The sequence below is a fragment of the Mandrillus leucophaeus genome, unplaced genomic scaffold, assembly GCF_000951045.1.
Source record: "Mandrillus leucophaeus isolate KB7577 unplaced genomic scaffold, Mleu.le_1.0 Scaffold650, whole genome shotgun sequence".
Taxonomy (NCBI): domain Eukaryota; kingdom Metazoa; phylum Chordata; class Mammalia; order Primates; family Cercopithecidae; genus Mandrillus; species Mandrillus leucophaeus.
In genome coordinates this window covers 423135-440615 of record NW_012107031.1, presented here as the reverse complement: position 1 = coordinate 440615, position 17481 = coordinate 423135, and the positions used below count along the sequence as shown (strand labels likewise).

Below are 17481 nucleotides of genomic sequence, written 5' to 3'. Positions count from 1 at the left end.
CCAGAAGGCCAGCTTCTAGAAGTCTCAACCCGAACTCTCCCAGAATCCTTCCATATTTCAAGCCATGGTAAAACACCTATTTACAGGATACGTTAAACTGGTGATGAGACAGCAATTTCAGAGGATCTTAAAATCTTATTTTGGGTCATGCTCCTTCTATTCCTCCTGCTTTGTAAAAGTTTAACTCATTCTATATTTTTATTAAGAAAAAAATGGGAATTTTGAACCACTGGATGTGGTATGACTGCAAGTCATTGATAACATACATTCTGGAGACAGAATACTTCTGTTTGGGGAAGGCAAAGAGATATTAGCATAAGGCAGAGGTAGGTTTTAGTTAAGGTACAGATTTAAATCACCTTTTTTCTGATGCCATACCACCTCATCCCCTTCCCTGACTAGTGGTCAAAAGGAAGCAGAGCTGAGATATAAAATGCTTCTCTGGGTCTTAGGCTGTATCTTTTTTTAATCAATACCACTAGCAAACAGGAAGGTCTAAATATTAGCTTTCACATTCACTTTACAATCTGCTTGACATATTAATCTTTCATTAACAGCACCACATCACTCTGCTTCCTTCTGTTTAAAGATAGATATATGACAAATGTTACTGAATAAGTTCAGGTATCCAATGTTTAACTGAAAGATGTATATGTAATAAGTTTTCCTCATAAAATATTTTTATAAGCTAATAATTTTTAGCAAAATGACAAAATAAGACAAATATTAGACAAAGAAAGTGGCCTTATCTAACAAAGCAAGATGGCTCCTTTTGTGGGCTGTGGGTTTAGTATCCTCCATGAGGCATAGATTTGGTTAGGGTTTAAAAAGGTGAGGAAGGAAGGAAAAGGGAGGTTGGAGTTGGTTGATAACCTTACCCTTTCACATAAATATCACTTGATTTTTGGCCTGTGAAGAAATTCTCATCCTCTAAAATGACATCTTCAGTGTTCCAGATGGTCACTCTCAATTCGTATCTGGGATGGGAGAAGGATGCATTAAGTTGATGACCTTGAAAGCTGAGTCAGTTGCTGTCTGTGTGGTTCTAGCATTGCCTTTGGTCTGCAAGTTTCCTAAAGTTTGCCAAGTTCAGAAATATCAACACTCAGGGGCTTGGTTCTGTCAGAACCAAGTATCCAAGCTGGAGACCTTAGAACCATCAAGGACATGTATTTCTCTGAGCACGTCTTCCTTCTATTAACCAGCATTTTTCAGATGAGGAACTGGAAACTCAGAAGCCCCTCCCTTAAGACAGGGGCCACCACCAGCTCCTGCAAAACTGGCCAAGTGGATAGTGAGGTATGATGATCAGGTAACCTGTCAGTCACCAGATAAAATGTCATGATTCTTTTGTCTGCTACCCTGGTGTCTTCCCCTAAAGCTGGGGCTACAGCTGACATACCCTTTGGGTCGCCTTGGAGAGATGTCAACAGGAGGTCCAGGTTGAGGCATATCCTTGGGAAACATGTCTACCCACATTTGCAGGCGGCCCTTGTTAAGAAAAAAATATCTTCTTTAGCTTTGGGAGGGAGCTGAGGGACATGAGTAATTGATAATTCATGGTTGTATAAGATCCTTTTAGTAAAAATAGGTATTAAGTATAGTTTGGTAGTTTTATAGATGTCTATTTAGCATATCTGTTGACTTCTGTATATATACATTTAGGAATTAGAGCATAAATTAAGAGTAGGTGAAGGGTGAGTAAACCTTTATTGAGTATCAACTTAGGGGGTAGACATAATGCTATCTATACACTTGACACACATTATCTTATGAACTCTTGCAACATCCCCACCAGGTAGATGTTATTATTCCTTTTTGACAGAGGAAAAAATATTTTGCCCAGGCTTAATACACAATACGTAGCAGAGTCTATATTCAACCCTTGTGTGTTGACCCCAGAGACCTTGCTCTTTCTGTAAATTCCTAAGGATTAAAAAGATGATAATCCCATCTGTCACAAAGATCATGCTTCAATGTAATTTTACATCCATTATCTCTGTTAATGTTCACCCCAGCCAGGATTCTGTTCTATACATAAACTACAGCTCAGAGAAGTCAACAAAGTTTATCTGAAGTTCTGTGGCTAATTAGTGGCAGAACAGAGCCTCCCATCCATTTCCTTGAACTCCATACATCAGATTTTACCCTGGTACAAGAGATTTAAGAGCCCATGTGAGGAGCCCATGTGAGAAGCCCTGTGGATTCCATGCCCAGCTCTGTTGTATACATTCTAAGAACGCTGTCAGCTCAGGCAAGAGGGGAGTAAGGGATGTGGATTGGGATGACGGGGCAAGGGTGGATTTTGAATGAGGTGGGGCTCCACCAGAGCATGAAGATGATGTAGGATTTGGATGAGAAAGGGGCTTTGGCTAGAAAACAGTGGCTCTTCAGAGGAAGAGAAAATGTAAGCAAAGGTTTCGCATTTGGGAAGAAGATCAATTGAATAGAGAAAAGCGGGATGATTTATTTTCTAAAGACACATTACTATTCACCCTTAATCAGAAAGTCACATCTGACCAGCCAAATGAAGGATCCTAGTAACCAGATGATTTCAAACACCTGGCAGTGAATTTCAGGCGCCAACAATAAGCTTCTACATCTGATAATGGTTTACCCTCTCAACGCGCTCCTCCACACATGCAATCACTAGGTCTATATCCCAATACCTCTGGGATAGCAGGGTGAGTGTTTCTGACCCGTTATAATCAAACTCACATGATTTGCCCTTCAGTGAGTGAGTCCAGAGCTGGGACAGAAGCTAGCTTGGGGTGTGAACCTGGCATGGACCAGGGATGCAAATTGCCTGGGCTAAATCCCATCTCTACTACTCCCCAGCTGAGTAATTCAGAGCAAATTAATTGAGCTCTCTGAACCTCAATTTCTTCATTGTAAAAGTGAGGATCATAATAAGCCCATCACGAGGCTGCAGTAAGGAATAAGAGGAAGGTGTCACACACTCCCCTGTTTAGGAAAATCCTGGTGTGTGTTCCTTGTACCAGCTTGATTATTAACAGTGCCCTTGTTCACTCCCAAATGGCCCCAGTTTGAATAAACAAGTCTATGGTCATCCTAAATAGCTGAGATAATTTGCGTAAAGGTCCTAGTACACGGCAGGCTCTTCACAAAGTTTACCTTGTCTTGCCTTCTGACTCCTAGCGCAGCTCTCTAGGTATTTTTTCCACACAGCTGCTGCTTACCAGTTCTTTAAAGTAACCTACCACCTATTGCTTCTCTGAGAAAAGTGTGTGTTATCATTAGGCTGTGTACTTACAGATAGATTTTGGACACAGTCCTGGGCATACCCAATGGGTTAAGTTTTTCAAATCTCCAACATTCTTCCAAAAGTGTTTGGTAACTCAGATCATAAAAAGCAGTACTAAGCTGAACACTGACTCCAGGGCAGAGCTGCTCAAATTCAGTATTATTGATATTTTAGGCTGGATAATTCCTTGTTGGAGGGCAGCTATCTTGTGATTTCTAGGATGTTTAATTTAGCAGCATCCTTGGCCTCTACCCACTATATGCCAGTAGCAACCCCACCTACCTGTGACAACACAAAATGATTCCAGACATTGCTAAATGTTCCTGAGGGAAGGTCAAAATTGTTCCTGGATGAAAACCATTACCCTATGGTACACAAGAATAACTTTTAGGGCCAGAAAAGTCTCGCCCACTACCTGCTCCATTCCTGGCTTATCCTTGTGGTACAGCGGCCGAGTTTCTATGTGCTCGGGAACTAGTCTGCACCCGACTTCCGGGATATCTTCCCAAGAGTGTAAAACCTTGAGGGCCAGGTGTTCATAAGACTCCACTATCTCATCTGCAGGAAAGACAAAGAAACTTGTCAGGTGTGTGTTCCTGCAAGGAGACAGTGATGGGCTGCCATATGCATCGTTAAACACTTAGAGGCTTATTTAAATGTACCAAGGGGCTGGGTGCAGTGGTTCACACCTGTAATCCTAGCACTTTGGGAGGCCAAGGTGGGTGGATCACTTGAGGTCAGGAGTTCAAGACCAGCCTGGCCCACATGGCAAAACCCTGTCTCTACTAAAAATACAAAATATTATCCAGGTGTAATGGTGGGTGCCTATAATCCCAGCTACTCTGGAGGCTGAGGCAGGAGAATCGCTTGAACCCGGGAGGCAGAGGTTGCAGTGAGCTGAGATCGCGCCACTGCACTCCAGCCTGGGTCACAGAGCAGGGACTCTGTCTCAAAATAAATAAAGTGTACCAAGGAACAGGGAAAGGAAAAAAAACACACACAGAAAAAGATAAAAAGATGGATGGAAAGAGGTGGAGATAGAAGGGAAGGGGAAAGAGATAGAAAGTTTGAGAGAGGGAAATTAGACTAGTTCACAAGAGGACCCAGAGAGCAGTCTTGGTCCTGGAGTAGGGGCTCCACCCACCCTCTAAAGGTCTACAGATCACAAACATGGCTTCAAGGTACTGGAGAGGGTACATTCTTGGAGTTCCCTCTACAACTGTTTGCTAACATGCCGTGAGAGGGCCTGGAAAATCAGGGTGGCTCTAAGTGAGGTGGTTCAATGGGCACAATGTCCATCCATAGGGACATCTTTTGTCTTCTCACGGTTGCTTTAGATTTCTCTCCTACCTACACCCACCCGCAGGAAATGTCCTCTCATCTGCCATTCTACCAAAGAAGGTCATTTGTAATAAAAACCACAGGTGGAAACGATACTCACAACACAAGACAAACATTGTTGAATAAAACATTGACAAAGTTTAGAATGGCCTAATCTGATATAGGAACATTGAATTGTCTTTTAAAAAAGGGGGTCACAATGCCCCATTTTACATGATGTGATTGTGATTATTATATATTGCATGCTTGTGTAAATGTTATTTATCCCATAAATATAAATGCCTATTATTTACCCACAAAAATGAATAATAAAAATAAAGGGGCCACAAAAAAATCTCCCAGTAGCAATAATTACAATCAGTAAAAGTTGATAGAGACACACAAGAAATCAATGAATAAATCTTTGTTAAAGTTTAAGCAGCCAGGAACTAATCTTATGAACATAATTTCAGACTTCTAGTGGGCAAAAAAGTGGTAATTGTTTAATTATGTAGACTATTGACCAAAGAACTAAATTGGCTTAATAGAGTATATTGTGAATATTTTTCTTAATATATCATTAATATCAATAATCTGCATGTAAGAACCTTCAATGGGTTTCTGGACTTGAAATAACAAGGTAAAAGGAAATCTTGGTATCAAAGTGGTAGGGGTCAACATAGTGTCAAACCATCCTATGTATGGTTCAATACTTTTGATGCAGTGACCTCATGCCTTTAACTGGGCCCATTGTATCAAAAGTACTGAACCATACGTAGGACACTTTAGAGCATCAAATGCATGAGCGAGTGATATGGTTTGGGTCTGTGTCCCTGCCTAAATCTCATATCGAACTGTAATCCCCAGTGTTGGAGGTAGGGGCTGGTGGGAAGGTGACTGGATCATGGGGCAGTTTCTCGTGGATGTTTTAGCACAATCCCCCTAGTGCTGTTCTTGTGATAGAGTTCTCACAAGATCTGATTGTTTAAAAATGTGTAGCACTGCCAGGCATGGTGGCTCACACCTGTAACCCCAGCACTTTGGGAGGCCGAGGCAGGCAGATCACCTGAGGTCAGGAGTTCGAGACCAGCCTGGCCGACATGATGAAACCCCAACTCTACTAAATATACAAAAATTAGTCATGTGTGGTGGTGTACACCTGTAATCCCAGTTACCCAGGAGGCTGAGGCAGTAGAATCGCTTGAACCCAGGAGGTGGAGGTTGCAGTGAGCCGAGATCGTGCCACCACATTCCAGCCTGGGCGACAGAATGAAACTCCATCTCAAAAAAAAAAAAGGTAGTACTTCCCCACTTTCTTTGTCCTGCTCTGGCCATGTGAGTGCCATGCGGGCTCCCTGTTTGCCTTCCACCATGACTGCAAGTTTCCTGAGGCCTCCCCAGAAGCCGAGCAGATGCTACCATGCTTTCCACAGAGCCTGCAGAACCGTGAGCCAATGAAACCCCTTTTCTTTATAAATTACACAGTCTCAGGCATTTCCTCACAGCAATGCAAGAACAGACTAACACAGTGTGACAGTATGAGAATTCTTCTGTATCATTAAAGTAAATGTGATTTTTTTCCCCTCACTCTAAATGTATGGAAGCCTCTCTGGGAGTGTTATGTCCCAGGATGTTCATGTGGAAAATCTACTACTTGATGTTAAAATAGGAGAGTTACTGGTATAACATTTATGGGGGTAATTTGGGTTGTGTTCAATTATTTATGCTATATAATATTCACTTCAAGACTATTGCCCGCCTTCTGACACAACAATTTTACTTCTGTGACCTATACTATAGAAATTTCAGAAATACACAAAAATATGTATAAGGAAGTTCATTATAGCATTGTCACTACAAAAAAAAAAGAATACAATGTAAGTAAATGGCATAGCCATAAAAAGGCATATCATCACTAATCATTTCAAAGAACAAAGGAGAATGAATATTGGAAATTTTCAAAGCTGGGGACTAAACTACGTATTTATAATTCTGTAAAAATGTGATATATTCTCAAGTCACACACAAGTGCAAGAAAATATGCCAGTGAATAGTGTGGTTGAATCTCAACTTGGGGATTATGAGTGATACTCATTCTTCTCCTTACTTTCCATACTTTCTACCTATGAGCATGCATTATTTTTTTTCTTTTCTTTTCTTTTGAGACTGAGTCTTGCTCTATTGTCCAGGCTGGAGTGCAGTGGCACAATCTCTGGTCACTGTAACCTCCACCTCCTGGATTCAAGTGATTCTCGTGCCTCAGCCTCCCCAGTAGCTGGGATTACAGGCACCCACCACCACGCATGGCTAATTTTTGTATTTTTAGTAGAGACAGGGTTTCACCAGGTTGGCCAGGCTGGTCTTGAACTCTTGACCTCAAGTGATCCGCCTGCCTCAGCCTCTCATAGTGCTGGGATTACAGACGTGAGCCACCGTGCCCAGCCACCATAGCCAGAAATATCACTAGAATCAGGATTTTCAAAAGAAGAGCAACAGCAGCAGGTATTTTATAGGGAGTTACCAGTGTCCTCTTCAGTGAAGGTGGTTTTTCCGGAAAAGACTTGGTTTCCTATCTGTATTTTCCCAGGTTGAAAGTAGGGTCCATCCAGCTTGTTGTCTTTGCAGAGCTTGGTGAGGATTTCAGTGGGTTTGGACGTGTCTCTCCAGGCATTGTATCCTTCTCTGAAAAGTGGAGGGAGGATACACTTTGAGGTCCCCACCAAAAGAACCACCCAGTATAATTTGTGCAGTTTCCTTCAGATTTAACTTGCTATTCTATGTACCCGGGGCTAGGGGTTTTGTTTTCTCTCTTTTCTGGCCAAACACAGCTTGCCTGAAAGGCGAGACTTCTGAGTAGCTTAACAGAAAAATCCTTTGAAGGTAGCTTTTTTGTTGTTTTGTTTTTGTGGGGTTTTTTTTTAAAGCAATGTACTTCTCATTTTTAAAAAGTTGAGGGGAAATTCACATAACAAAATTAACCATTTAAAAGTTGACCAATTTAGTAGCATTTAGGATATTGACAGTGAGGTACAACCATCACCCCTATCTAGTTCCAAAAAGTTTCATCATCCCAAAAGAAAACCCTGTACCCAGAAAGCAGTTACTCCTCTTTCCCACCCCCCAGAAGCTCTGGCAATCACCAGTCTTCTTTCTGTCTCTATGCCTTTCTTTGAAGGTTATATTTGTTTAGTTTTATTAATTCCCTAGCAGACGTAATAAAGTTTCACCATGTTGGCCAGGCTGGTCTTGAACTCCTGACCTCAAGTGATCTGCCTGCCTCAACCTCTCATAGTGCTGGGATTACAGACATGAGCCACCGTGCCCGGCCACCTTACTTTTATAATTAGATGTCCCATAGCCAAAATTATCACTAGAATCAGGATTTTCAAAAGAAGAGCATTTCTTTGCAGGTTATATTTGTTTAGTTTTATTAAGTCCCTAGCGGAACAGCCACTCGGCTGCTGTTGTTCCAAGAGAAAAGCCAGACTCATCCTTTCAAGGCCTCTGCTTCTTCCCTCCCTTCTCCCTACCCTACCACCCCGCCAAAATCATAGTATATATCCATGTCACAGATAAGGTCTTGTGTTGTTTCTCTAATCAGTGATGAGTTTTTAAATCTCCCCAACCTATTCTTTCCTTAAAAACTAGCTGTTTGGTTAAAATTACTAATTTGCAATGCAGCACTCCCAACCAGCCAGGACCAAGATAAGCCTGATGTCTCTGCTCATTGGGACACTGGGTTCATCAGAATTTAAGTTGTTTACGCATTTAAACAAATCAACATGGCTTATAAAATGGAGCTATCAAGTAGTTTCCCCACATTATGTCAGAGAATCCTGAAAAGGTCATCCAAGCCAGTTCCAGAGCCACACACAGGCCTTCCCAGAAGTAGGCATGCTTGTCTTGTTTTAAAAACTTTTCAGTAAATAAAGGTTGCAAGTCCCCAAACAACTATACTGCTCCCTAACAGGTCAGCCAGAAAATTCTTCTGAACAAAAGATGTACCATTTTCCTGTGGTTTCCTTCCCCAGTTTCAGAGTGAGAACAGCTAATCGCTGTCTGAATGGAATCCTCTCAGGCACTTGGAAAGCTATGTAAATCCCCCAAGAGGCATATGGTTCCACTAGGGACTGAAAACTAAACGGGCTCTCTAGGCTCCAGGAAGAACAGACCAGAAAGAGAGACTGCATGAAATCATGCCATGAAGGATATAGGCGCTCCGAGTCTGTTACAGTGTAAATTGGCACAACCCTCTGGAGGGCCATTGGGCATACATATTAAGAGTCCCAAAATGTGCATTCCTGTTAATGGAGCAGTCCACCTTGCTGCATAAATGTTAAGTGAATTATCAGAGAGGTGTGCATTGGCTTTTGTATGAGAACATTCATAGCAACAATATTTGTAACAGAATAAAGAAAAATACAAATGCCCTAAAATTCAAGAAGGCAAATTTGTTTTACCATCTTATAATTCCTATGATTGAATACTATAGATATATTGAAATAATGACTATAAAGAATATCTAATAACATAAAATGCTTGGGATATAAGGGTGAGTACAACAAGCAGGTTATAAAACTGCATGGATAGTAGAGTCCAGTTAGGGAGAAAATAGCATGGAACATATTGAAAATGAAATACTACACAAGAATTTTTATATGAGTGGAATAATTTGAGAATTATTTTGTACTTTGTGTTTTCTAATTTCAATGAGTGTCTTATAGTTAATAAAAATATTTTTAAAATTACACCATATTCTTAATTTTTTTAAGCTATCAGTACAACATGCTTTTAAAAAAATAAAGCTGGTAGTCTATATTTTAAAATTAAGCAGCATTCAAAATATTTGTAAAAAGTGAGAGTTTGGGGGAAGGAGACAGAGGAACACCAAACTGAAACTATACACACAAGATCAGGCGAGCCATCACAGTACCTGGTTTTAACATGATATTAAGCAAAGAGGCACTAAAGAGGGTAAGAAAGACAGTCTCGAATTGCCTATGCCACTCCTCCCCCATTCCCTGGCAATGGCCCTGTGGCATGGAGAGAGGATCTGTGCACTTAGGGAAGGAAGAGCACAATAATTTTCGGACTTCGGATTGGAACTCAGTGCTGCCCTGTCACAGCAGAAACACACACCAGACAGAACTCAGAACTCAGCTGGTGCCCATGGAAGGAGCATTTAGACCAGCCCTAGCTACAGGCAAATTGTCCATCCAAGCTGTTGGAACCTGAGTTGAGTTTCAGCAAACTCCGCCACCGCGGGCTAAAGTACTCTGGGGTCCTAAATAAACATGAAAGACAGTCCTGGCCACAGGGACTGAAATTCCTGTGCAAATCCTACTGCTATGCTGAGCTCAGAGCAAGTGGGCTTGGGGTGCACATGACGTAGTGAGATACCAGCTGGGGCGGCCATGGGAGTGCTCGCGCCACCTCTCCCCTAATCCCAGGCAGCACAGCTTACAGGCCCAGGAGAGACTACTTCCTTCTGAGTTTCTTGAAGAGAGGGAGAGTAAAGAAGAGGATTTTGTCTTGCACCTTGAACACCAGCTCAGTTGCAGTAAATACAGCACAAGGCAGAGTCTTGGGGCCTCCATTCCAAGCCCCAGCTCCCAGACATTTCTAGACGTAACCTGGGTCAGAAGGGAACCTGATGCCTTGAGGGGAAGAACCCAGACCTAGCAGGATTTATTTCCTGCTGACTAAAGAGCCATTGGGCTTTGAATAATGAGCAGTGAGAGCTGGGTAGTACTTGCTGTTGGCCTTGGGTGAAACTCAGAGCAGTGCTGGCTTCAGGTGTGACCCAGCACATTCTCAGCCATGGTAGCGATGGGGAGAGATTCCTTCTGCTTGAGGAAAGGACAGGGAAGAGCAAAGGGGACTTTGTCTGGCAGCTTGGGCACCAGCCCAGCCATCATGGGGTAGAGAACCAAGTGGGCTCCTGGGGACCCTGATTCTAGGCCTTGGTCCCAGATGGCATTTTTGGACCTGCCCTAAGCCAGAGGGCAGCCCACTGCTCTGAAGGGAGAGACATAGGCCAGGCAACATTCACCACAAGTGAACGTTGGCAGTAGCCAGGCAGTACTCACCATGGGCCTGGGGCGGTGGTGGCCATGGGGAGAGACCCCTCTGCTTGAGGAAAGGGGAGGACTTTATCTTGTGGTTTGGGTGCCAGTTCAGCCACAGTAGAATAGAACACCAGGTACATTCCTAAGGTTTCTAACTCCAGCCCTTGGCTCTCGGATGGCATCTCCAGACCCATCTGGGGCTATGGGCCTGAGGGGAAGGACAGAAGCCTGGCTGGATGTGCCACCTATTGACTGAAGAGCCCCTGGGCTTTGAGTGAACATAGGTGGTAGCCAGGCAGTGGTCCACTGCAGGCCTTGGGCAAGATTCAGTGCTGTGCTGGCAGCCACTGGGTGTGTGTGTCACCCCTCCCCCAGCTCCAGGCAGCTGAGTGCAGAAAGATAAACCCCATTCATTTGGGGAAAAGAGAGTAGAACAAGAGACTCTGCCTGTAATCCAGGGAATTCTCCTGGACCTTACCCAAGACCACCCAGGCAATATCTCTACAAGTCTGCAGGAGCCACAGTATTACTGTGCTTTGAGTGTCCCCTAAATGCAGATATGGCTGCAGTAACCAAATATTTAGATTATAATACCCAAGTCCCTTCAAATATTTGGAAAGCCTTCCCAGAAAGGATGGCTACAAACAAGCCCAGACTGCAAAGACTGCAATTAATACCTAACTCTTCAGTGCCCAGACACTGACGAACATCCACAAGCATCAGGGCCATCCAGGAAAACATGATCTCAAAATAACTAAATAAGGCACCAGTGACCAATCCAGGAGAGACAGAGATATGTTTTGTTTCAGACAGAGAATTCAAAATTCATTACATTACATTTTGTTACATTAAGGAAGCTCAACAAAATTCAAGATAACACAAAGAAGGAATTCAGAATCCTACTGAATAAATTTAACAAAGAGATTAAAGTGATTAAAAGGAATCAAACAAAATCTAGAACTGAAAAATGCAACAGACCTACTGAAGAATGCACCAGAGTCTCTTAACAGCAGAATTAATCAAGCAGAAGAATTAGTGAGCTTGAAGACTATTTGAAAATACACAGTCAGAAGAAACAATCGAAAAGAATGAAGCATGCCTACGAGATCTAGAAAATAGCCTCTAAGAGGCAAATCTAAGAGTTACTGGCCTTAAAGAGGAGGGCGGGAGGAGGGGAGAGAGGGGGAGAGAGAGAGAGAGATTGATCAGAGTAGAAAGTTTATTCAAAGGGATAATAACAAAACTTCTCAAACCAAGAGAAAGATATCAATATTCAAGTACAAGAAGGTTATAGAACACCAAGCATATTTAATCCAAATAAGACTGCCTCAAGACATTTAATAATGAAACTCCCAAAGGTCAAGGATAAATTAAGGATCCCAAAAGCAGCAAGAGAAAAGAAACAAATAACATACAAAGGAGTTCCAATGTGTCTGGCAGCCGACTTCATAGTGGAAACCTTATAGGCCAGGAGAGAGTAGCATGACACATTTAAAGTACTGATGGAAAATAAACTTTTAGCTTAGAATAGTACATCTAGGACAAGTATTCTTTAAATATGAAGGAGAAATAAAGACTTTCTCAGGCAAACTCTGAGGGATTTCATCAACACCAGACCTGTCCTATAAGAAATGCTGCAAGAAGTTTTTAAATCTGAGAGGAAAGGATGTCAATGAGCAATAAGAAATTATATGAAGGTGGGAAGCTCGCTGGTAATAGTAAGCACACAGAAAAACACAATGTTATAACACTAACTGTGGTGTATTAGTTATTCATATCTTAAGTGGAAAGATGAACATATGAACCAACCAAAAATAACTACAACAACTTTTGAAGACATAGTATAACAAAAGTAGAAACAACAAAAAGTTAAAAATCAGGGAGATAAAGTTAAAATATAGAGTTTTCATCAGTTTTATTTTTGCTTGTTATTTTGTTTGTTTATGCAGTTACTGTTATCAGCTTAAAATCATGGGTTATATTATTTTCAAGCCTCATGGTAACTTCAAATAAAAAAAAATACAACAGATACACAAAAAATAAAAAAGCAAGAAATTAAAACATACCACCAGAGAAAATAACCTTCACTAAAAGGAAGACAAGAAGGGAGAGTACACAGCAAAAACAATCAAAAAAATTTTTAAATCGAAGAAGTCCTTACTTAACAATGATAACATTGAATATAAATGGACTAACCTCTCCAATCAAAAGACACAGAGTGGCTCAATGGATAAAAAAACACAAGACCCAATAATATGTTGCCTACAAGAAACATACTTTACCAATAAAGATACACATAGACTAAAAATAAAGGATTAAAAAAAGATATGCAAATGGAATACAAAAAAACAGGAGTAGGTATACTTATCATAAGACAACATAGATTCCAAGACAAGAACTATAAAAAGAGGCAAAGAAGGTCATTATGTAATGATAAAGGGGTCAATTCAGCAACAGGATATAACAGTTGCATACACATACACCCAACCGTGGACCACCCAGATATATAAAGCAAAGAGCTAAAGAAAGAGATATACCCCAATACAATAATAGCTGGAGATTTCAACACCCAACTTTCAGCACTGGGCAGGTCATCCAGACAGGACACCAAATAAGAAACATTGGACATAATCAGCCCTGTAGACCAAATGGACCTGATAGATGTTTGTAGAACATTTCATCCAACAGCTGCAGAATACCCATTCTTCTCCTCAGCGCATGGAACATTCTCAAGGATAGACCACACGTTAGGCCACAAAACAAGTCTTAAAAAAATTATTTTAATTGAAAGTATATCAAGTATCTTCTCTGACCACAATGGAATAAAACTCAAAATCAATAACAAGAGAATTTTGGAAACTATACAAACACATGGAAATTAAACAATATGCTCCTACATGGCCAGTGGCACAATGAAGAAATTAAGAAAGAAATTTAAAAATTTCTTGAAACAAATTAAAATGAAAACATAACATACCAACACTTATAGGACACAATGAAAGCGGTACTAAGCAGAAAGTTTATAGCAATAAGCACCCACATCAAAAAAGTAGAAAAACTTCAAATAAGTAATGTAACAATACATCTTAATGAATTAGAAAATCTAGAGCAAACCAAACCCAAAATTAGTAGAAAAAGAGATAATAAAGACCAGAGCAGAAATAAATGAAATTGAAATGATAAAAATGATGAAAAGATTAACAAAATGAAAACTTGGTTTTTCAAAAAGATAAATAAAATTGGCAACTCTTTAGCCAGGCTAAGAAAAATGGGAGAACTCCTAAATAAATAAAATTACAGATGAAAAAGGAGACATTACAACCAATACTGCAGAAATTCAAATGATTATTAGAGGCTACTAATGATATGTTAGAAATAAATTGGAAAATTTAGAAATATATTAGTAAATAAATTGGAAAACCTAGAAGAAATGAATGAATTCCTAGCAACATACAACCTACCAAGATTGAGCCATGAAGAAATTCAAAACCTGAATAGACCAAAAACAAGTAATGAAATTGAAGCTGTAATAAAAAGTCTCCTAGCAAAGAAAAGCCCAGGATTGGAGGCTTCACTGTTGATTTCTACCAAACATTTAAAGAAGAACTAATACCAATCTGAAAAACAGAGAAAAAGGAAATACTTCCAAAGTCATTTTACAAGGCCAGTATTACCCTGAAACCAAAACCAGTCAAAGACACATCACAAAACGAAAACTATAGGCCAATATCTCTGATGAACACTGATGCAAAAATGTTCAAGAAACATTTTCAACAACATACTAGCAAACCAAATTCAGCATCATTTTAAAATGATCATTCATCATGATCAAGCGGAATTTATTCCAGGGATGTCATGATCATTTGACATACACAATCAATCAGTGTGACATCATTATCAACAGAATGAAGGACACAAACAATATGATCATTTCAATTGACACTTAAAAAGCATTTGATGAAATTCAACATTCCTTCATAATTTAAGAAACTCTCAAAACACTGAGTATAGAAGGGACATAGCTCAACACGATAAAAAACATACACAACAGACCTACAGTTAGGATTACACTGAATGGGGAAAACTGAAAGCCTTTCCTCTACAATCTGAAACAGAACAAGGATGCCCACTGTCACCACTGTTATCCAACACAGAACTGGAAGTCCTAGCTAGAGCCATCAGATAAGGCAAAGAAATAAAGGGCATCCAAATTGGAAAGGAAGAAGTTATCCTTGTGGGTAGATAATATGATCTTACATTTGAAATAAAAAACTAAAGATCCCACAAGAAAACCATTAGAACTGATAAATTTAGTAAAGTTGTAGGATACAAAATCAAGGTACAAAAATCAGTAGCATTTCTATATACCAACAGTGAACAATGTGAAAAAATATCAAGAAAGTAATCCCATTTACAATAGCTACAAATAAAATACCTAGGAATAAACTTCAAGAGAGAAAAGATCTCTACAATGAAAACTATAAAACATTGGTGCAAGCAATTGAAGAGGATACAAAAAAACAGAGACATATTACATGTTCATGGATTGGAAGAATCAGTATTGTTAAAATGTCCATACTACCCAAAGCAATCTACAGATTCAGTGAAATCTCTATCAAAGTACCACTGACATTCTTAATAGAAATAGAAAAAACAATACTAAAATTTACATGGGACCACAAAAGACACAGAATAGCCAAAGGTATTGTAAGCAAAAAGAACAAAACTGGAGGAATCACTTTACCTTCAAATTATGCTACAGACTTCAAATTATGCCACAGAGCTATAGTAACCAGAAGAGCATGGTACTGGCATAGCAACAGACACATAAATCAATACAACAGAATAGAGAACCCAGAAATAAACCTGTTCATCTACAGTGAACTCATTTTCAACAAAGATACCAAAAAAATAGAGAAAGGACAGTCTCTTCAATAAATGATGCTGGGAAAACTGGATATCCATATGCAGAAGAATGGAAGTAGACCCCTGTGTCTCACCATATGCAAAATTAAAATCAAAATGAATTGAAGACATTAGGTTAAGTAAAATAAACCAGGCACAGAAAGACAAACTTGGCATGTTCTCACTTAAATACTTGAACTCATGGAGATAGAGAGTGGATGATGGTTAATGAGTACAAAAATATATTTAGATAGAATAAGATCTAGTATCTGATAGCACAACAGGGCAACTATAGTCAATAATTTCTTGTCTATTTTAAAATAACTAAGAGTATAATTGGATGTTTATAATATAAACGATAAATATTTGAGGTGACGGATATCCCATTTGCCCTGTGATTATTATGCATTGTATTCCTGTACCAAATATGTCATATACCATATATATATATATACACACACACATCTATGTACCCACAAAAATTAAAAATACATTTGAAAAAAGAGTGAAAGTTGGGTCAGTTCTTCCTTCATTTATAAAATGTGGATAACACCTCAAAGGGTGGTTCAGAAAATTCAATGAGATACTCCATGTAAAGTGCTTTATCAAAAGTACGTGAGTGTTATAATTAGCTTGGACACTGGCATTTGTATTATATTAATTATTCTTCTTCTAGCATTATTCTCCACCAGGGGAACCCGATTTCAAGGCACGTCTGACTCAGTGAACACATACATTTAGCTCTTGACTCTTGAACCTGCCCTTGGTTCTCAATCAGAGCTGCCTCCCCAGTCACCACGACTCTCAAATGCACTGAACAGAGTCTCCCCAAGCCAGCTCTGCTGGTGTGGAGCCCATTTGAGACATTAAAGCTGAGCCTGGTCTGGCCTTCCTAGAGGTGGACAACTGGGATGCAGAGTCTGGAGCCCTGAAGGCTACAACAGCTTCAGAATGCCGAGTGTCTCCGGGGTAGAAAGAACTTACATCTCGTACTGGCTCTGCAAGCCACAGATGGCTCGGTGTTTGCTGTGGAAGCGGTTCTCCAGGTCGATCTTGGTCTCACCAATAAGGTCATCTGTGCCAATCATGTCATGGTCATAGATCAGGATGGAGAGCAGGGACTCCTTTGGGAATGTGGCTTGGATCTCAAATGACCTGTGGTCCAAGCAGAGACTTCGAGAGTCAGTAACATTTGGTGACACAGGGAACCATTCCCAGCTTCACTTTTAGCTAGCCCACTATTCATGTGAACTCATGAAATACTCAGCAACTCAGTTAATACTTAGCAGATATTTGTTTGGTTTTTCATTGCAGTACAAAGAATTTTCAAGTCTGTTATCAATTTCAAATAGCCAATAATCTCCCCTTTTCATGGACCACATCTTGTAGTCTTCGACTAGGGTGATGGAGAGGAAAAACTTTGGATTTTGGTTTCAAACAGGACTGATTTTTAATTTTGGTTTTGAATCTGCAACTTCCTGATTGTAAAACTTTGGGAAAGTTATTTAATTCATCTTAACCTCCATATTATAAATGAGTATATATGTCTTCTTTATAAATTTAGCATAGGGTTTAAATGCAGTATTGTTTCTATAAAACACGTATTTTACTTTCAGGCATTCAACTGGTACCCAATACGCTGCCATTCCCCTTCCCCTCCATTATTGCTTCATCAACAAATACTAGCTACATTTATTTTAAATGAAAACCTTATAAAAACATAGAATTGCAAGACCAAAGTGCTGTCTCTACAAGACTATGTGCCCCTTGAGAACAGGGACCTGCCTTTCTTTTTTTGGTTTCTGCATTGCTGGAGCCTGCACTTGACCTGCAGAGAGTACACACAAAATAAATGTTTCTGTGACCCATACGAGATCTCAGAAATCACCATATCCAATCCCTTCATTTTACAGATAAGGAAAT

The 17481-nt window shown here is 40.0% G+C and overlaps 1 protein-coding gene across 1 annotated transcript in view; it reads right to left on the bottom strand.

Annotated features, from left to right (window-relative positions):
• The window catches only part of FER1L6 (fer-1-like family member 6), a 195362-nt gene that overhangs the window by 20696 nt on the left and 157185 nt on the right, over positions 1–17481 (bottom strand). The window contains exons 35-38 of the mRNA XM_012001151.1: positions 7107–7267; positions 3681–3823; positions 1403–1491; positions 879–977 (exon numbers count right to left, since the gene is read on the bottom strand). Of these exons, the coding sequence (XP_011856541.1) occupies positions 879–977; positions 1403–1491; positions 3681–3823; positions 7107–7267 (492 nt within the window). The remainder of the gene's footprint in view (positions 1–878; positions 978–1402; positions 1492–3680; positions 3824–7106; positions 7268–17481) is intronic.